This window comes from Scomber japonicus, chromosome 11, assembly GCF_027409825.1.
Source record: "Scomber japonicus isolate fScoJap1 chromosome 11, fScoJap1.pri, whole genome shotgun sequence".
Classification (NCBI taxonomy): Eukaryota; Metazoa; Chordata; class Actinopteri; order Scombriformes; family Scombridae; genus Scomber; species Scomber japonicus.
Genome location: NC_070588.1, coordinates 23,135,250 through 23,158,046, shown reverse-complemented (window position 1 = coordinate 23,158,046; position 22,797 = coordinate 23,135,250). Strand labels below are relative to the sequence as shown.

The 22,797-nt window shown below is 38.6% G+C and overlaps 1 protein-coding gene across 2 annotated transcripts in view; it reads right to left on the bottom strand.

The window, feature by feature from the left end:
- The window catches only part of itgbl1 (integrin, beta-like 1), a 46,818-nt gene extending 24,640 nt beyond the window's left edge, over positions 1-22,178 (bottom strand). For both annotated transcript variants that reach the window (XM_053328676.1, XM_053328677.1), the window contains exons 1-6: positions 21,921-22,178; positions 17,163-17,365; positions 9,362-9,508; positions 6,828-6,950; positions 4,482-4,622; positions 787-927 (exon numbers count right to left, since the gene is read on the bottom strand). In XM_053328676.1, coding sequence (XP_053184651.1) covers positions 787-927; positions 4,482-4,622; positions 6,828-6,950; positions 9,362-9,508; positions 17,163-17,365; positions 21,921-22,012 — 847 coding nt within the window. In that variant the 5' untranslated portion in view covers positions 22,013-22,178. The remainder of the gene's footprint in view (positions 1-786; positions 928-4,481; positions 4,623-6,827; positions 6,951-9,361; positions 9,509-17,162; positions 17,366-21,920) is intronic.
- Between the last annotated feature and the right edge of the window lie 619 nt (positions 22,179-22,797).

Genomic DNA, 22,797 nt, shown 5'->3' with positions numbered 1-22,797 from the left:
AAATATATACAGCATTTAGTGTAGTGGGCACACTGAGCAGGGTTGGGGGCTGGATAGGTGATGGAGTAGAGAAGAGGGGGGAGATGGTTTGAGAGACAGAAGAGCAAGGGAGCTAGTAAAATAAACAAGGGACAGGATGTGGTACAAGTGAGGAGATGAGCTGAGGAATTCAGTGTCCTTTCTAAGCTGCTGGATGATCAGAATTAATTAAACTGGTCTAGCCTGAGGGATACAGAGAGATTACTCAACTAGAGAGAGAGAGAGAGAGAGAGAGAGAGAGAGAGAGAGAGAGAGAGAGAGAGAGAGAGAGAGAGAGAGAGAGAGAGAGAGAGAGAGAGAGACTGATTAAGACAGATGTGATTTAAAACATTAAAATGTGCATTGTGTCTGTATTCTCACAAACAATAAACTATACATGAAGCTATGCACCAAAGTGTGACTGTGCATGATGAGGATGTAAAGATAACTTTTCTGGTGCAGAAATCATTAGTTCTAATCAGTTGTAGGTGCAGTGATAACAATCATTATATTTTGCTCATTAATTCTGACATCTCACCCAGTTTATAATTATGATGTTAGATAGAAAATTCACTTTTACAGCTGCAAAGTTGCACCAGTTTTAAGAGCAGATGGGAAAGTAGTATTGGTTGGTCTTCAGGGCAAGGAAACTCAAAGGTGAAAATGGTCACTACACTAATCAGTTCTGCTTGTATATACGCCTAGAGATAGCAGCACATGCATCATATTTGTGACTGTATTTCTCAAATGAAGAAACAGCATGCTGACCTGAGCAGAAGTCGTCTGTATATCGGTCGTAGGTCGCATGACAGTTCCTCTCATCGCACTCACAGGTGTCTCCATGAATATCTCCCCAGTCGCCAGAGGGATCTACATCATAACAGTTACACTCTCCACACACACAGGTCCCTAAAACCCACACAAACAGTCCAACACAAACATATAAACCGTAAATTCACATTGTTTGTAAGGTTCTTTTCTGCAATACATCAACAGCAAACATCAAACAAATGGGAGAAAACATCTTGCACAGATGTGGGCGGGAGTGGGAGGATATACTCTTCTACTGCGGCCAACAGGATAAATACCCTTTTTCCTCCTGTCTCAGTTTTTCTTCCTTTATCTATGTATCTGTCTGTGTCTGTCTCTTTCTTTCTCATTTGTTTTACATTTTAGTCAGGGTGTCAGCTGAGCAGCAGCCAGTGGAAATCCCATTTTTTCTTATCAGCGGTGACAGAGCACGGGGAACCCCAGGGGAGCCAGGCCAGCTGGCAAGCCTGTGGGCTCTGGCAAGCCTGTGTCTGGCCCCTGGCCCTAAGGTTTGGTCTCGCTCACCACATCATAACCCTGAAGCCCCGGATTTATAGAGCCATGCACTTTTATGTGTGCCACAAATGTTACAGGCCAGCCTCACCATAGCATATTAGAGCACCTGTACTGCTCAAAAATGTTCTATACAGGTTATATAAAATCAGGATAAGCATCCTCCCTCTCCATACAAAAGGGGGATGTCTCTTCTGTGAGTTTCATGCAACCATATTATCCCAGAGTCAAATTGTTTTGATCGAGAAATCCTATATGGATGCATGTTTTTAGCCTCGAGCGTTATGCGGCTGTTATCATTTTGACGGCACGCCAGTTAGTGTATTATTAGCTCCAATGAGGAGGCTAGGTGAGCTTCACAGGCTGAGGCGGTTGACAGTTTGCTTGGATGAAACAGTTATCTACTAAGTCAGTCAAATCATTCACTCATTCATTTCAGATTGTGAGCAGCAGATAAAGGCTACTGTTGAGCAAAATAAAGGAGAGAGAGGGGGAAGGCATTTCACATGCTCATATGAAACACTTCACATCTCTGCATCTACTGTATGAAATCAAATCTGCCATCTTCTACATAATCATCCTCCTTGATCCATCCCCTACAATCACGGGGAATTATCTCCATATTGCTTTAATGGAGGATTAATTCAGAGCGAAATGGTTGCATGTCACACAGGGATGATGGGAATTGAGAATTGTTCATATGATAATCAGTAGCCAGATTGTCTGACTTCTGAGGAATTGTCTGGTTCTTAAATGGGGCTGGATGGAAAAAAAATAGTTTATGTGTGAATGCATATGCTCAAATTACCAAAATAGATGCAAGGAAGAAATATAGTATGGTATTTATGGTTTATAGTATTTATGGTCACAATACTGCTTTCATATTTGCCAGCAGTGCATGTAGGGAAGTGGTTTGGTTTGGGACTGTTTACATTACAGGTGTGCTGCATTTTATCTAGTGCAAAATTTGATTTACAAGACTGTTAACACTACATCCACATGGGCAGACCCAAATTTGAAAAATAATCTCAAGCATTCGTTCATTTAATTGATTTAATATTACACGTTTATTGTATAGTAGTGTAATGATTTGCATTTTTGAGATATGTATATGCTGTGAGGTGTGTTCTTTATAATTTAGCATTTTCCCACAACAGAGAGTGTAAGAAAATCAAATTAAAAACATGGTTATAAAACCTGCATAGATTCTTTTTACACCAGCCAAACAATGTATCATAATGGGATCAATAAAGGAATCAATAATGAAATATAACAGCTTTGACTGAATTGGAAAATTATGTCAAGCCAATAAAGCAAGTAAAAAATAATAATTTTTTAACAAATGTGTTCAGGTCCATTATAGAAACACTAGAAACAACACCTATTTAGAGTATTGATACCGGTTTCATATTATTTAAAGTCATATTTCCTTTGTTCTTTTACTCTTGGAATTGTCAGACCTTTGACTGGCCTTTTCCATGCTAAAGAAGAGTACAATGGGCTACTACACCATGCACACAGCGGTTGTTCATACTGTGTCCGATGTGCACTTAACCATAATTGCAGCTCGGCTGCAATGGTTCACTGTCCGTGTAGCCTACCATTTAGCCCTACCACTTAGCCAGCCCTCAGCCAGTCCACTGTAATTAATTTCATAGAGCTTTACTGAAATCCCACAGGATCACTTGAACAAGGTAAGTGAAGCTTTTTCTCTGTCTGACTGTCTACCATACTGTGATGGCTTTCAGTGGAATTTATATGAGGAGGATTTTCTTTTAACCAGTCTATTCTCTTCATTCTCTTTTCAATGTATGTTTAATGTATTACTCTCAGTTTCAAAGGTGGATGCCAAAGATGACTTTATTTCTTCAATGATAGTTAGATAAGAGAAGACACACTGAACTAATATTTCACACTTAGCATAAGACCACATACAGTATTTCATCTCTTTTCAGTTTTAGGGTTCATTTTGTGTATGATGGTTAGCCCCTTTGATCCCCTACATCCACTGCTAGCAGACTGATTTCTGCCACTACTACTTACTTATATAGATTAGCATTATAAGAGAGGAATATTTCAGTGTGATCACACACATTTGAAAATAAATCAAGCATTTAGGATAACAGAAGATAACAGATCTTCATAAGCGTCTCCTCAGGAGCTAGAGAGGAATAACCCCAACAAATATATGGTATGTATCACAATGTTTGCAGCTATGACAAAACAAAATTACATTTTTAATCCAGATTAAATATCTCTTCCATTCTTTTCTGCACCATCTTCTAGTGTTTCAGTTCTTCAGGGACAGTGCATGTTTCCTCTTATTATCATCCTAGATAACAGACAGGAAATACATTTCCATTTTATAATGTTTTCTGTATCCTAGCAACACATTTCCACTGAAATTGTCAATGGTTGTGAGAAATCACTCCATATTTACTATGTAGAGCGTTATGTTTACTGTCCACCATTTTATGTGAGTGTCAGAATTTTGTGTGTAAATGTATTCACGATATAAAAAGTACTGTCCATGACATGTACATTACTTTCTGCTACCAATGCTACAATCCAATGCATCTTATTTTATAAATGTGAAAGTTAACGTTGTGGGACTCTATAGCCATAGTGTTGACGCACGTGAGGAGGGTTAGTGGGTAAGTGTCCAAATTCTCAATTTACTGCTTACTGTTGTGTAAACTATTGCATGTCTGGGGAGTAGTGAATCATTGAACAAGGGAGTGATTTTGAATGCAGCCAATATGTTGCATTCTACTGGGATTTGAAATTTTAGAGGACAAACCTAGAAATTAGAGAAAGAGAGTACAGCAGAGCTAATAATAAATTGATAGTGGATCCTTGATTATACATTTTTATGGACTACATATTTTTTACATATAGTATTTGTTCACTACCAAAAACACTTTTTCCTGACATAAAAATAGTAAATATTTTCTGCATTTATGTTTTTGTATTTACTGTATTATTCTATATTTCATGAATATGAAATATCAGTATCATATGTAAATTCTGATAAAATTAATTAATGAATCAATTATCAAAACATAATATTTAAAAAATATGATCCCACACAATCATCAAGTCTGTACACTGTCTACTGGCCTTGAAGCTGGTAAACAGACCTCTGTTGCTGCAGATTTTGCCATCTGGAGATGTGCATCTCCGTTTGCTTTCCCATGGGCTGATGTCACACTGGAATTCACATTTGTCTCCATGCCAACCAGCAGCACAGTAACAGTTTCCACAGTAACACTGGCCATGGCCTGGAAGCAGATGAGAATGCACATAAAACAACTGATGAGTTCACCTCGGTCACTGTTATAGGTTGACAAACAGATTTCTACTCATTCTCTAAATGTTAATAATATATTTGCTAACCCATATCAGAAAAGATATGGGTTTTCCATGTCACATGCAAATGAAAAAATATTTTAACTGCATTTAGTTGTTATTATATGAGACTTACAACACAAATGAACTGATGTATTTCTCATATCTTGTTTTTTCAAAATACAACAATATATGGTTAATTAACATGCAGACACTGGAAAGCCTGTGGGGTATAAAAGAGTGATTATAACACCATCAAATGCAATTGACACTACATTTATTTTCCAATTAACCTTAATGGACACATGAGGTTAGTGTGTTCTCTTATGATGAGCTTAAGATTGTGTAAACGTCAGGCATAATGCTCATTTAGAGTCTTTCCATTGACGGACACATATGGGAAATTATTTTTGTATGAACTTGTACCAACTTGGTTATTGCTGTCTTACCAGTTAGATTAGAAGATAAATATATATTTCATATTGGTACCTTTAATGTAAAGGTGATTGTGTGTTTAGCCAAGAACACACAGACGCAGAGGAAACAACCAACTTGACACCACCAAGCACTCCACAGCAAACTATGTACTCAACATACTGGAAACTATGAAATGATATGCTGTGGTTTAGGGAGACATTAGCTTACAGAGTTGATTCTTGACCAACAGATGATGGCTAATGGATTTATCCATCTTCAGCGGTATTCAAATCCTAAATATATAGGAGGCTAGTTTTCTTGAAACTTTTTTCCCACCTACTGCGTTTGTGCTAAGGGAAGATGTAACAGAGTGGACTGGGTTGAACCAGCTATGATCGGGAATCCATCACAAAGTTTGTGTGTAAAGTTCCTCTTAAATTGATAACTACACTACTAGTCTCAAATTATTGATTTACTCAATCACGTTGCACAAATAAAATGTATGAAATGTATTTTCTAGTAAACACATCAGTAATAAGTAAATTGGTTGCTAGGAAACATCTGTAGTGCCTTCCAATATGAAGCAACCAATAGGAAATCACTGTAGCATGCTAGATTTGGTGGACTGGCGCTAAAAAGTCGTCCCAAATAACACTTTTACAGTCTGAAAGATATTATAAACTTAACTGCCAATCCTTTGTGAACGTATCGTTTAATACTAGCTAGAGAAATGTGTGTATTTTATAAACAGCAGTTTGTATGCAGTTTACAGTGAGAGGGAAATATATGATTATACTAACCTAACCACTATTACTGTCATTTGAGGGGTTTGAGGGAAATGTAAAGTAAAGTGATATTACCTCTATAAGTCTTCAATCCAAACAGGTTACATACTAGTATGCAAACATTAGTTTTGCTAGTTGGTTCTTTCAGTTAGGTTATGCAGGTGTCTGACAGTTAGGTGTATATATTCAGTAACTAATCTCTTTATAACTACTACTTATTACAGACTAGCCAGTTTTAATTTAGTAACATAAAAATCCCCACTCAGTAAACACTTAAATCATAACTAGCCTAAGTTTGAACTTACAAATAGGTGGTGCAGCCGGCTGTGGATTAATTTACTGTTTGCTAAGCTCTCTGTTACTTCACTTTTGCATGCAGTTCACAACATTAAATGTGGCAGATTAGACACTCTATAATTGCAGTCATTTTGGAAAAAAAGAAGAAGCTTTATTTCAGAAATAATTTGACTAAAACAAGCCTCAATTTTCAGCAGCTGAAATAATCAAATTTTATCAGCTGCAGCTAGCAAACTAATTAATAGTAAGTGAAACTCCTTCTTCAGCTGACTTTTGGTGCCTCCAGCTGACTGGTTTGAAAATGAGAATCCTGCAAAATATAACTGACAGCTACACTATATCATGCTAACTCAGTGCTGACTGGACAAGTTCAGAGGATGATTTTAGCAAAGGTCAGTGGTGTTCTCTAACCCTTAGTAAGACAGCAGATGAATAAATAGTGGCAGTATTCCTTTAACATAGTAATTCAAACAGATGATTACTGCAGTCAGTACCATATAGCAGCTAACACATGACAGAAGGAATAGATCAAGAGAGACTAAGAGAATGGACTGTCTTTGAATAACCCATATTAAACTATAGTGTGTGTTCTGTTTTGGTGGAAGAGTGAGGGGTTGAGAGAGGGTCTTTGGGGCATACCTCCACACACCTCTCCGGTGTCCTCATCAAGACACTCGCTGTCGTCACACTCACAGAAACGTCCCGTCACCAGGTCCCTGTTGTCCTTATTGTCACACATGCAGCTGCCACAGTGGCATGTGCCTAATAAAGATACCAGCTTTAGCCACAGTCTAAGCGTATTTACATATACTATATGTCTGCGTGTGTGTGTAATATGTTATTGATTGTGCATGTGTGTGACAGGCCCCTTGAGAAATAATTCATACTTGGTTTCACACATAACACCATAATATCACATGTACACCACTATACTCATACACAAACACTTCTATACTCTCTCAAAGACACTACTATACTCTCTCACATGTACTACTACTCTCTCAAATACACTACTTTACTCTCACAAAGTTACTACTATACTCTCTCATATACACAATTATACTTTCTCACACATACTGCTATAGTCTCTTACCCCTTTTCCACCGAGCTGGAGCTGGTGCTCGTTCGGAGCCAGAGCCTGACTAAGCACCGGTTCTTTACTTTTCTACCACCAAAGCTCCAGGCCCGAGCCTCAGAACCGGAGCCAGAGCAAGCACCAACGCTTGCTGGTCTAAAGAAAGAACCGCTTACATCAGCGGGCTGGGGGAGGGGCTAACGTTTATTAGCCGGCTAGCGGGGTTTACACTTATTAGCCGGCTAGCGGGGCTAATGTTTATTAGCAGACTAGCGGGGATAACGTTCATTAGCTGACTAGCGTGGCATTTACAGAGGGTTGAAGATTATTTAAAGATTATATTAAAAGTACTATTTTTATCATTTTTTTGCCAGAGCAGTCGTCTTCTTCTTCTTCCTCCTCTTCTTCTTCGTTTCCGGCAGGCTAGATGCCTTGCGCCATGTTGCTGCCTCTCACTGGTGAATCATGGAAGTGCTTCACAGGCGCGCGCTGGCTATGTTATACAGTGACATAATCGCGTGGCTCCTTGCCGGTGGAAAAGCAACGGGTTCGTCAGAGGTGCTTGGATTAGCACCAACTAAGCACTAGCTCCGAACCAGCACTGGCTCCAGCTCGGTGGAAAAGGGGTATCTGACAACAAGTGTATAGTAGTGTGTGTGAGAGAGTATAGTAGTGTTTGTGTGTGGGTATATTAGAGTGTATGTGTGTGTGTGCGTGAGAGAGTAGTGTGTGTGAGAGAGTATTGTGTTTGTGTATGAGTATAGTAGTGTGTGTGAAAAAGTATAGTGGTGTTTGTGTATGAGTATAGTAGTGTGTGTAAGAGAGTACAGTGGTGTTTGTGTATGAGTATAGTAGTGTGTGTGAGAAAGTATAGTGGTGTTTGTGTATGAGTATAGTAGTGTATATGTGAGATTATGATGCTGCGTGTGAGACCAAGTATGAATTAATTCTCAAGGGATCTCTCATATGTGTGTATTTTTTGATGCAATGCACTTTAAGACCAAGAACCCAGCTGGTTTGCAGATGTGCATGGGAGGCACTGTCTGAGCATCATGTGTGAGATCGGTGTCTGACTAGTGAAGGTTGTGGAGGTGTGTTTGTGTGTGAGTGGGTGTGTGATGGAGTTTTCTGAATGATGCGCTATAGGGACAGAAGGCTAGACAACTACATGCTGTGAATATATTTGCATTCATTTACACTCAAGCAGGCCACATACTGTACAGTGCATGCTCACACAGACACACACACATATACATTCATCCATCATTTAGCTGGAGGCATCGTGAGCTAGTGGTGAGGTTAAGCTCAGGTGGGTGATGGGCTGTCAGTACTTGGAAAACAACCCCTCACAGTGTGTGTACCTGTGTACCAATGCTTTGTGCATCAAAACGCTCTGGCCTTTTAGCAGGTATAAGTATCTGCCATAACTGAAATTAATATTTCTCACTTTATAAGGGGGTATGCTTCATCAGGAGTTTATGAATTGTAACTGCTTTATCAATTGTAATTAATTGACTTTTTAACTTATTTATAGGCCAGTAGTATGCCATTAAGGAGGACAAACTCTAAACATTCAATGTATTTAATCAATCAATCAATCAATCAATCAAACTTATACAAACTCATAAATATGAATGTAGTTCAAATTGCTTCACAGTTGATTCACAAGCTGATAATGAGACTGAACAAGAGTAGATCAAAGACAACATAAAGAAAAAGAACAAAACAATAAAGGAACAAAAAAACAAAGAACAATTAGAGCCCAAGCATGCGAGAGAAAATAGGAATGATGACAATGTAATAGAAGGATTTAAGATCTATAAAAGTAATTATTACTATTGATCTATGTGAGTACTGTACAACCTTTAACCATCATGAAATAAACTCTTCAGAAAGTGATATCAAAATATGAGTGTTATATGACATATATATTTGTGCATGTGTTTCTAAAAATACAATGCAGGGATGAATGCAGCTTTTTCTGAACACTTTAATGTTTTTTGTGCAACACAGATTCATTGTGTGTGTGTGTGTGTGTGTGTGTGTGTGTGTGTGTGTGTGTGTGTGTGTGTGTGTGTGTTGTGTGTAGCTGCAGTACCTCGGTTGGAACAGACCACCCCCTGTGGGTTTTTGCAGAGCTCTTTGCTCTTCTTGTTGGGTAGGTTACACTCCTCCTGGAACTGGCAGGCATCTCCGTACCAGCCTTCATCACACTCACACATCCCACAGTCACAGTAGCCACGGTCTGACAGGGAAACACAGCACACCACATGCTGTTTATCAGTGTTGAAAAGCATTCAAATCGCTCTATGAACACCAGGATACATGAGTGTTAAATGGATATGATGGCTTTGCGCCACCAGGAGGGACCCAATGTGCTCTGAAGAAATTCTGTTTTAATGAATGTCATAATGAGATATCATACAACTCCTTTGAGATGAATACACATACACATGGTAAGCAAGCGGGCAGTGCAGTGTTTCTTTATATTTTGAAGTCTATTTGCAGTACATCCCTGTTACAACATTTCCAGATGATATACTGGCTTCCTCATCAATCACTCAGTCTGAGCGTTACCTTGTTCAGTGTTCAGAGGCTACACTATTTCTCATCATTCAGCAGGCTGTAGTGAGCAATATAAAAAACAGGAGGAATCACATGATGCAAATGAAGGCTTCTGACAAGTTATTATAAATGTTGCGTCCATTGCATTTAGCAACAAGGGGCCTTGTATGTCACATTCAATCATTCTCCTGACTCGTTCATCATGTAAATGTGGTGTCCTTTTCAAGGGCTATCCATCAGTCATTAACAGCAGGCAAGTCCCCTGTCTATCCTCATTATCAATAGGTCTCAGGGGACACTTACTAACAAGTTCAAGAAAAAGAAGACTATGGGAAGTGCACTTTAAAGAATGCACTACAGAGACCAGATCATTTTGGAAATAACAAAACACACAAAAAGCTCAATCTTTTATATAATTGTCTTCATACAAACTGTCAAAAAGTAGTTTGCGTTTCTTGCAGGCTGTCTATACAATGCAATTAACATTTTGAATACCACTGTGACACTAGGAACTAGGAACTGCACTACTGAGCAAATATAAAGATATTTCAAAAAAATAACACAATGTTCCATATTCAATATTATTGCTATGCTTGACTAGAAATAATGTTATAAAGCCATGAGTGCATTGTGTTCTCTTACTCACTGTCTACACTGGATGTGTTTTCTCATCCAGAATAACACTCATATACATTAAGACCTAATTTGTTGTTACTGGTGGTTCTTGAATCAATAAGGCCATGTAAATATATCTGCAGGCCACAGCAACAGTGGGCCTATTTCAATAGACACTATGGCACAGACACAAACACAATCTAAATAACTTTGGAGGTGCTGACACCCTTTTTTAAATGTACTGTATCAGTCTCCCAGATGGGAGCAGCCACACAATAGCTGTAAAACAGAATTGAATTAAACTATTTCCAATTTAATTCAGCAGAATATTACAACGTCACTGCCACCTACTAGCCATTAATCTGTGGTTGACAATCACTCTGACATGTAAAATGGCCCCTCTTTGTCTGCAAGGCGAAAGTTTAAGTGTGTGGGAAGGTGCCTGTCTTGTCGACAGTTTATCTTTCCTGGGCAGTAATTCTCTGTGGCTTGGGGGTGTCAGAGTTCTTCCCACGCTCCTCCATTGGACACACACACACCCAGCCAATCAGGTCCCGACTAGTGCACAGAAACATCCAATAAGGGGCCGGGGAGATGGTGCATCTGTGCCAGCATCAGAGGCTGTAATAACAGGTGATGTTGCGTTACCATGATTAAGTGCTGTTAAGGAAAGGATGGTGACTCATACAGCAAACTAATTTCAGGATCAGAATTTAACTTGCCTCTGCAAAGAAAATTTAACATGGAGAGGGAGATAAACAAGGTAATAAGTTTGTATGGATCACAATAATAATTCAGCAATCTTGAGTTATTGCTCGGTTAGAAGCAAATACCAAAAGTAATTTACTCTCTGTAAATACACAATGCCTTATCACTTATATTCAAGATAATCTAGCGCCATACTGAGATATAAATTTACTTTTCAATTTCGAGCAAAACTATACATTACATACTATACACAATGTCTCTGTGCTAATTTCATATTGATGTTTCCTCATCAAATGACATTTCTCCACTTACTTTGTTTAGATCATGCTCACCAAAACATGATACTCATTTCGGTGAGTAATTATACTTCCTTGCTGTCCTCTCGCTGTGGGTTGTGGAGCGTAAAACGACAGCATGTCATGTTCTGTGGAAAAGATCTAGGAGACACCTGTCTCAGGTAATAACTCATTCGTTGTGTGCGCTGCCTTCAGAATGAGGTACTCCTGTTTTCATCTTCAAAGTTTTTATCATTCTCCATACTGCAATCAATTCTCAACTTTTGTAATTTCATCAAGATTTTTTTTAAAACCTACTCAAGACATGACCACAGCATTGTACAAGCACTTGTTCCTGCGGCATGAAATCTTGGGAGCTCTAATGGGTCCAAATCTAAATTGCCTTTGACTAGTAGACTTGGACAGACTTAAGTGGCTTTTTCTCCTTACAGCCCACACTGGAATCATTAGGTGACTCACCACACAGGCACATAGCCCAGCAAAGCTCAGAATATCTAAATGAGAGCATCAAAATATGTACTAGAAAAAAAGAGAGATGAACAAATTAATGGGCAGTAATGGCTCAGAGACTGCATTCCACTGTTTCCATATATTCTCTTTTTTTCTCTTTTTTTCTTGACTCTCTCTCTTTGGGAAATCAACAGAAATTATGTTTAAAATCTATTAGCCACTTTGGGCAGTAACTGCCATTAGAGAGTTGTTCTCCCATGATTAGTTTATATCATCTGTGTATAATGTGTCTATACTGGAAGCTGCAGCAGAGCTTATGTAATACTGACGGAAAGTCCATCTGGAGAAGTTTGATTTGAAACAGCGCTGGCCAATTGACTTCTTACTGTATGTGCTGCTGACATAACATCCCCTCGAGTGGGTTCGTCTCTGACTCTGGCAGGGGGCACAGAGGCTGGGGGATAAGCCAGGAAAAGAACAGAGGGTCTGAAAACCCATAGCCTGAGAGAGGGAGAGAGAGAGGGAGAGAGAAAGTGGTAGAGAGGCTAAAATGTGTTCTGACAGGACCCCAACCATCCATCAGGGGGAAGAGAGTTTTCGCTTTCATGCTTGCACCTCCCCATTTCAACTGCTCCTTTGAGATAGGGTGAGAAGGACACGCATATGATAAAGTCTGCCAGAATCATAAAGTTACAGATTGTTCTGGATTGCAGACATACTTGGCTTTCTGCCTCAAGCCACATCAGTGGCTGGGGTGGTGGTAGCTGTTACAAGAGATGCAGAAAGAACTGTTGACCCCCGCTTGATCGAGCAATTTATGCACTATTAAGGCGTTGTTATAACAAGAAACTCTAATGAAGACAAGTTCAAATAAATGAGTCATTGTATTTCAATGACGATAATGATTGCTCACTAAGGGGTTCAGTCAGATATAATCTAATGCTACTCAGTATTGTAATATTAATAGTAATTATTAACAAGTTGATTATACAGTGGGTTTTTTTCCCATCTGTGACAATGTTAGCGTGCAGCACCCTAGGACACCCTCTGTGTTCTGACAATGGAAAAAGACAATAAATTGCAGATTCTGTCTGAACGCACACCAGAGGAAAACACTTTCCTGAGTTGAGCACAGGAAGAGAAACAGAGTCAGGAAGAGATTTCACGTGGCTCATCAGTGAGGGAAAAAAAAGAGGGAAGGCTGTGAAAGGCAAAGAGGAAACATTGCCACGTTGAGCCTTATCTCTGAAATCAAGGGAATGTTGCAGAAATTACATAATATAAAATAGCTGTAAACACTGAAAAATAGCATTGAATATTTGAAAACTTCAAACTTCATAACTTAATAGAGGTTTTTCTCATACAGCTGTAGCTCATGTTTTAAAATGGGATGAGGGACACAGAGCAGGAACAAATAAACACAAACAGTGGACAGTTGGTGAACAGATGTTGGTCCAGGTCATCGTCACACTGCTCTGCTGCAATATTGGATGTGCCGGAGGTTGAAAAAACATGAATTAGCCTCAGTGTTTTGAAAGAATCCCATAGAATCAATACTTACTCAATTAAAGCTCCAATGTTACTGGTTGGTTTTACAATAAATAGGTTATATTATATTGTGATGAAATGGATGTTGTTTTTAGTCTTATCATAGAAAATATGGCATAAATAATACACAGTGGTAGAGGAAATGTGTCTGAAGTAGTGTACTATGGCATTGGCCTTAGAATAAAGAAATGAACATGGTATAATCAAAATGTTTTTTGCCCTTCTGCTAAACAATCCATTCACAGGACCACTTTGCTGTTGTCTCACCATGCATGCAATAGATTCATGGCGTGGGAGGAGCAGCTGCTGGTTGCAAAGGTACATTGTATTTTTACCAGGGTAAATTCTCATTGAAAAGGTCAATGATATCCTTAATGTTCTTTAACATAGCATGAATAATGTACACTATAGGTTTACATGGTAATTGCTATTGGTAATTCTATGAATTGAGATATATGTATGGGATCGCAAAAACTGACCAAAAATGATTAAAAGAGGATTATAACTGCAGCTATTATTCCAAGGAAAATTATGCAATACATAATAACAACATAATATGCTTTTTTTGCTCAGAATAAAACATTTATGCTCTCCTAATCACACCCACAGAGAATAGGGATATTTCAGTACATGAATTAATGCCATAGGCCTCCATAATACCTCCAGCTTTGAATAGGGCAAGAACACCCTGGACTAGTCTATACTGTATACATAGACAAACACATGAGTATATAAATTTAGAGCTTCAACCTCAACTGACATGGGTATCTGCTAAAAACCCACGCAGTAACAGGAAAGACCATGCAAGCCTAACAGAAAGCACCAATAACTCATTTCAAACAGAAGGCATTCTTGCGTTCACTTGGAAATACAATTGACTATGCAGCCCTACACAGCAATGACAAAAATGAACTTGAAATTATTTCAGCTGGTCTTCCTTCAATGGAACAACAGACAACAACAATGACAACAACATTTCAACATAGATTTTAAAAATCTATCTTTAAAAATCAGACATAATTCTTTAAAAAAAATGCATCATCCACAGCTTCATCTTGACTTGTTGATATGTTCGAAAAAATGCAAATTAGCATAGGTTTGCGTGATGAATGCTATACAAGGTAAAATAACATCTCAATGCCAGAAAATCTCATTTTTTTGGAAAGGAAAAACACACAGTTTATCCCTAAGGAGAAAAATCGATTGGATCTTATCAGTGGGCAGTTGTGAGAGGCAGAGATAAGGGAGCCGTGGGGAGAGAAATTGGCTGCCGATCTTAGACAGCAGACCATGCATGCTGCATGGACCATTGAACAATGGGGGAGGAGGGGTGGGCCCATTCTTCTCAATATGCTTTGAATATAATTGCTGCACCTAGATGCATGTGACTGTGTGAGTATGTGGCCGTTTGTACATATATGTGTGTGCTTATAAGTATTACACCATGAGAATGAGCCTGATCATATATGTGTGTACGTGTGTACGTGTGTGTGTGTGCATACGTGTGTAGATTGTGTGTCTGGGTGTGAAAACCCATCCCTCCTCTGATGCATCTAGGTTCCATTTGCAGTCTGTGTAGCAGTGAGTGAAACTCCATTATCAGGCTGAAGCAGGGCCTTCTCGCTCCAGACTGCTGAACCATAATGAGCTCCTCACAGCAGCCAACTTGTCTGCCCAAATAAATCACTCTGCCCATCACGTGCACACACACACACACACACACACACACACACACACACACACACACACACACACACACACACACACACATACACACATACACACATGCACACATATCTCCATTAGACCTGATCTCGATGCACACATATCTCCATTAAACCCTGACACTCAGAGCCCAATGTCCACAGAGCACATCCAACAAAAAGATTCTTTTCTCTTATATCAACACATACAGGCACCCGCTTACCATCTTCCAGGAGGAGCATGCTACTGTTACCTAATAAATGTCTGGTAAGTCTTGGTAACAGGTCACAACCAGTGACCTTTATGTGTGTTTATGCTCTACCAATTTTTTTTTACTAGGTGCACCTAGCTTAAACTAATACAGTATACCCCTGTAATAAAGTCTACCTTTGTGAGAGCGAGAGAATGTCCGATTTTTGTTGAAACTGTTTCAGGGAGGTGTTGATTCAATTTCATGGTATTGTGATGTTGTTGAATTGCATCATGTTACACTGAGGGGTGTTTATTTGGGTTGGTATGCCCCATTTATATCAAAGAAGGTAGACTGAAAATTAGAAACATAGTAATATTCTAAAGAGCCACAAACTACAGTCTCCAAAAACAACTCCAGCTGAATCAACACAGTTTAGAACGTAAATTTATCATTTTTTTTGGCCAGTTGTGGGCATCGCAACAGGCTGAACATTGGTATACTATTACCTTATAAAGTTATTATTGCAAATGTGTAATCAGTCACTTTTTTACACATTTACCAGTCATGTCTGGTCAACTGGTAAATGTACTAAGTGCAATGTTCCATCTTCTCTAAGCCCTGTTTTGAAAGCTACAAAAAGAGCTCCACAACATTTTATATTTGTAGACATATCAGGTTATTCAGCATCTAAGTGCTCCACTATGTTTGCCTGCCAGTTGCTAAATTTGTCTGCCTGCCGTTTGTTGCTGGGAAGGTAATGTGCAATGAGTTTATCAAAACTTATTCTGCTGAGAACAGCTGTCTGCTGCAGCTGAAAGTGACGCTGATGAGAGAGAGAGTGAACCAAAATAGTGAGGTTGCAGGCTATAAACTCAAAGCAGAACTAAAAACAGCAGAATTTGATGTTAATTCTAGTGGGTTTGTCACTATAAGCTATTCCTTTGTTAATATAAAAACTATTGAATCAACAAAAAAACACACCGCACACTACAGCTTATAAAAACACTGTAAAGTCATCTAAAACCTCTCATGCAGAAAGGATTAACACAGGGCAGGGCTGATGTATTATATTTTTAGTTTACCATTATTATTGCTGTTAGTTATTACAATAGTTTTCACAAGGAATACAAATAAATTAGCAACTAAGTTCATCTTGCACAGGGTAGAGAATATTTCATAAGCCTGCTCTCTGTTCTGTTGAGTGTGCATTCATACTCAAGTGTTGTAACATTTCAGGCAACAAGCTAAGTTCAAAGCCTCTGAACAAAAGCTAATGCATGTGTGAACCAGCCTGCTGTCTTCTACCAATGAAATTCTTTGAAGTAGTGCCGTGGTGATATAACCTGTCAAAGACACAGCACTGCCACGCCTCTGATTAGGCAATAAAGAAAAGAAAAAAAAAGATAAAACCAAAGTACTCCAAATCCACTCCAGGTCTGTGAAATACATGGTTGCCCACATGAAATCGTATAAAAATGAATGTATTAAGAAAAAATCTAGGTTTTTGGAAAGCACCATTAAGTTCTCAGTTTTTTCCCAGCACTTGGCAGACTCAAAACCTCAGCTGGAGAATCTATTAACCAAGTTTCTCTGAGCGGATCTGGTGCATCACTTATTGACCCATCACTAACAACCATACCCAAGTCATTTAAAATATGTGGAGCCATGTGATAGACATTTTTAAACACATGGGCAGCCAAACTTTTGAAAGGCAATACACCAATAAAAAACAGAGAGCAATGTTACAAGATGTTTAACTCCTCATTATAACACCAAACTATCTGGTTTTGTTTTATATGTCACTCTATCACTGTACGCACCATTGCAAGTTTTCCCATTGTGTGTGGCGCAGACCCAGTCGTGGCACTCGCATCTAGGCCCATAGAATCTCCCTGGATCTGGGGCCTGACAGAAGCAGATGCCGCAGTCACACTTGCCCCTCCCACTGCAGACCTTGCCATCAGGTGTCCGGCAGCGGCGCAGGGATGACTCTGTGGATAGTTTACACACACCACCCACCTGGCTGGTAAAAAGAAAAAAGGGTCAGTTGTAATGCAGCTGTGGAATGTACTAAGGGTCAAATGTGCTTTGCTTTTTCAAAGAAAATAGCAAAGCTCAGATGTACCAGGAATGTCTACCTTCATACACCAACAAGAACCTGTTCAACATGTTAAGTATGTATAGTTTTTATAGTAAGAATACAAACATTCTAGTAATCCATTATTTTCCTTATATTAATATCATTATGATACAGGTTTGGGCACTAGAAGTATAATTCATTTAAACTTCTTTTTTTAATTGTCTGCATTGCACATGAAGAAAAAGAAGCACACGATGGAGAAACTTCTCAGAGCATGGTCCGCTTGTTTGGTCTATAAAAAGAAAAAACAAAATGCCTTGGAACAGAATGTGAAGAGATCAAATAGCAGACAACCACCTTCACCTTTCATTGAGTACAGTCCAGCTGCTGTTGCTGAGCTTTGTTTTTACTCTATGGGGTTTCTCAGTAAGATTTGTTTAATTTGGATGATGTCTGACATTCTTTTTCTATTCCTACCCTCTCTGGATAAGGGGAAGCTGTCCAGTTTGAGAACAGTAGACACATTTTAAATAATCAACAGATCAAGTGTTCTGGTCACTCCCATTAAATTAAATACACAACGTGTATGTGTGCCATGTGTCATGGGGAGATTATACAAGTTCCATTTCACTCACTGATTATCTTTTTAGGCTTAACCACCCTTATCTGTCGGGCAGCGCACTGAATTTTTAACTACTTGCTCATCGGGATGATAGCTCTTTCTCATGATAACAAGACACTGTTCTGCGGTGAAGCATGAGACCTTGTCCACCGCCTCTACCATTTCATGCTACCCCTCCTGCTCCAGCCTCAGCTGATGCCCATCAGGAATGCTACATATGCTATGAGCTTGGAATGCTGCTGCCAGGGTTGTTTGTATATTCTGTTGGATACTTTCCCTGATTCAGCCTCAGCAATGCTGGGACTTTGTCATGATGAGAGTAATGCAATCTAGAAGATAGCAAGAAAAACAATGATGGTGGGGATATTCCCATCTCAGGCCTCTCTATCTCTCTCACTGCCCCGGCACAGTTTAGCCACCTTATCTGTGCAGTGGTGGAAAGTGAAATACATTTACTCAAGTACTGTAGGCCTACTTAAGAGCAATTTGAAGGTACCTGTACTTTACTTGAGTATTTCCATTATAACTGTCTACTTTTACTCAGATAAAGGTTTTAAATACAACACATTGTTAAAGATGATATCAGTGGTTTTTAACCTTTTAGGCATGTGATGCTCTGTAGTCAGGGTCACATTTTACATGTCTGTGAGTTGTTAACAGCTCTACAAAATAGTGTTGTTTTTTCAAATGGTTTAACTTCAATACATGTTAAAGTGATCCAATATTTCACCTGAAATCAAAGATAAGAGAAATTCCAAAAAATTGTAAACAGATTTGTATATTACAATATTGTTTTTCTTTCTTTCCTCTCCTGTAAATGATCTCGCACATCTGGTGACCTTTTGTAGGGGCCAGACCCCTAGGTTGGAAACCACTGGACAAAACCAGCTAACTGTATATAAAGTAATATAGACTAGCCCACCTCCAGCAGCTACAACAGTAACATGCTACTTACACACTGTTGTCCCAGTATTCATAATCTAAAGATGTCATGTATAAGAATATATCAGTTAGAGGGACCAAACCACTATTTTTACAGCAATACTTTAAAGGTGCATTATGTAGGAATTGCTGGCATATAGTGGTGAGGTTGCAGATTACAACTTCTACTTTAGTAGGATTTTTCATGCAAGACTTTTAGTTGTAATGGAGTACTTTGACATTGCTGTATTGATACTTTTACTTAAGTAAAGGATCTGAATAGCACAACTGCCTCAGTGCTTGATAACCAAAAATCAGGGAGTTTGGCATTCTCCCTACCTCCACTTTACAAGCCTAGAATCTCTCCTGCTTTTGGCAGAGGGAGCCTTGTCTAACTGCAGCTTTTTTCTTAGGTAAGCTAAGAAAATAGGGCATATTAATTGCTGAGGGTCCAATTAAATGCTGATGCTGATGGAGTCAGAGAACAAATTTACATTTTTGGTAGCAATTTCAACTGCATTTTAATGGTTGTGTAACTATGTCTGAAGAGACACCTGATTGGCCATCTCCTTTGGCTACTTGTTTTAAGTAAATTGGCCAGATAAAATTGGACAAGTAATGGTTGTACTGTAGCACATCACCCTAAAGCAGATCAGGGAATGCTTTTATGTGGCACTGATGTTTCACATAATATATTTAGTCTCAAAATCCTTATCTGCACTGGGTGAGTCCAACTATGTTCCTGTCAGTCTCCCAGTATGTCCTTCTGACACTGTACATCTCAGGGCTCTATCAAAGAAGCCATTTGAACTCATTGAGAAAACTCAGTGGCACTGTTCAATCAAGCCATTTGTTCATTGAAGGGAATGAAATCATGGTATCAAATCCATCATTTGTCCATCATTCTTGATGTTGATGTCACACTGTAGAGAGCTCCAATAAAATGCTGATGGCACTCAAAGTACTGGATTTGCCTTTTATATATGGGGAGGCATTGCAAACATTATCATCATCAGCAGATGAGAGCAAATTGATGAAATCAATATCAAAGTAAACCAGTTCTTCCAAATAAAAGTGTCACCAATAAGTATGAGCCTTATTATGTTTTATTGTGGCAAAAATATACAAATACAAGAAAAGAGTTACAAAAGAGCATCCTATCTGCCAGCGGAATGGAATAAGACTATAGGCAAAATGTGTCAGTATGATCATTGAGCAGCCTATTACAATCCTAATCCAACTAATGCTGCCTAATAGCTTCAGTCAGAAACTGCTAAAAGCGGCCTGATGAATTAATTATTTTTTTTAAATCGAAAACACAAAATACAGACACTTCAGATACAGTAATGGCCACCTGACTACCAACATGTACAATTCTGCATAAGAAAAAAGATAACTGGTCAGTGTCCGCAGTCTAAAAATAATCAAGGGAAAAGCAAAATATTTTCATACAACTCAATCTAACTAAACAGTCTGTGATATTCTTAAAATGCAAATTGATAAAAATCTTTGATTGAAGTTGCAACTGGTCCTGTAATATATTACCATGCTTTATACTGGTACTATTAGAAATTACATTTAGTATCAGAGAAACAACAATACATATTGCACCTATGTACTGTTTTATCCATTATTCTATATAAGTATGTGTAGACTGTTTTAAAGCCTTTTTGCGGATGTCTTCGCACAGCCTGGTGTTGCTCCCTGGAGCTTGTTTTGTCCCTTAAACTGTAGGGCCTAGTAAAGGACAAAGCCAGTGTGTAGATGAATAAAGGTTATATATTTTTACTGTGAGTCAAGTTGAAATCGTCTAACTGTGCTGTTGATATCTAGTGGGTCAAGTATTTTTAAGTACAGTACAGAACAGAACCGACTAGAGGTCTTCGCTTGTGTTCTTGGAAATGTGGTGAAAATGCATAATCTTCATTATTGAGTGTTTCACACCTATCATTTTTCTCACTGTCAATTTGTTATAATGACATAACTGGTAATGAAAAAGGTAGATCTTATTTGGATGAACAGAGGGAAAACAGAGGAAAACACTGTAATCACCTGGATTCTCAGGTGCTGATGATTTTTGTGTTTAAGTACTGTATGTGTGGGTTTTGCCACTGCTATCCAATAAATACTATGCATTGTACATTATGACATACACAGGCATGGTGCACCTGCTTGGAGTAAACACCCCCTCTACAGCTGAGTTAAGCTTGAATCATATGGCAACATTTACAGTTTGGCTGGCTGGGGATCCACTGTACAGTTGAAGGCCAAGAAAAACAGAAATTAATCTTTATCCTTCATATTGAAGCCAATTTCAACAAGACGTGTATCATAAGTTCCACAGTATTAGGCGCTAAGTCAATATTTATGATTTTATAATAAAATAAAAAAAAAACAAGTATATAGTACAAAAGGTTACTACTGTAATTGCAATTTTGCATAAATGTAGTGTTAACATGTGCAGATTTGGGATTTCCCTATTTTTTCAATATTGTTCATTGCTCAGTAAACGCTTTTGAAAAACATAATCCCCCCTTCCAGCCAAAATGTCACTCAAGCTTCCTTCCCACCAAATCCATGACCTTGAAAGCTGTTATAACATTGTATGGGTAGGGGATAGTTGTAATTTGTGAGGTGTCCAAGTGGAAATAAATCTGTGCCCTTCAGTTTTAAAAAAAGTGCTCTGCAACTTTAAATAATAGAAACTGAGCAGCGGACTTTTATGACTATATGACTTGGCACGCAGCATTAAGACAGGCAAGAAAAGTAGCATAAAGAAACTGCACAAAAAAAACTTCAAGCACAAACTACATATATAGGTAGTCCTAAACTTTCACACATTGCACTCTCCAAATGCTGTCTTTGTCAGCAAAACTATGTACCTCCCTCTTCCTTCTTACTCTCTAGGCTCACCCCAAAATAAATAAGAAAAAAAACAAAGCTGTGGAAACTCACCTCACCGATTGTAACAAAGTGTCCTCCACAGAAGAGAGCAGAATCAGAAACAACGGCACTAACATGGACTGTACCAAAGCCTCAGTGTGCATGTTTAAATCCCACAGAAACCTGAAGTAAAGTAGCTTGAAGGAATTTCCCAATCTTTCCCTCCTTAAACAGACAGGACAGGAAGAGAGAGTGAGGGGGAAAGAAAATGAGAGAAGGAGAGAAAGAGCAGCAGGCTGGCCTGAACTAGCTCAATCCCTTCAGAGGCCAACAGTCCTCTCTATACAAGTGCCTTTGATTAGTCTTGACTCTCAGACACAGTCCTGGGCAGGAGCTGGAGTGGGGAAAGCTGCCAAAATAAAAAGTTAAGTCACCAGTTTGAGATGTAATTAGAAGCAGACTGTTTTTTTTAACATTTTTTTTGTTTCAGTTTTTTCCCCCTTCCTTTTCCAGATGATCTCTCTATGGTGCAGTAGTTGTTTCTATCTTTCATTTTAATGTGAATAATAAACGAGAACCAAAGTCAATATCTTTCCTTAATGGGCCCTTTTCACAAAGACATTTTGACATCTCACGCTAGGAAAAGCACAGGTGTAAATAATCATCTATCTGCTTAAGTTTCAGTATCCTGGTAGTGTATGCTGGCTCACTGTCATACTGAAACACTTAGAACAGCATCTTTGTTATTGTTAACACCTGTGATTTTCCTGCTATGACAAATCAAAATATCTGCTGTGAAATAGGCTGATTAGTAAGAACAATACTGCAGGAATAATGATACACGTTTTAAATCTGAACTGATATACTAAATATATTTGAGCAAAATGTGAAGATACATTTCAGGTAAGTCTCAAAGGACTGACATTTCATAGCAGCCAAGACACTACCA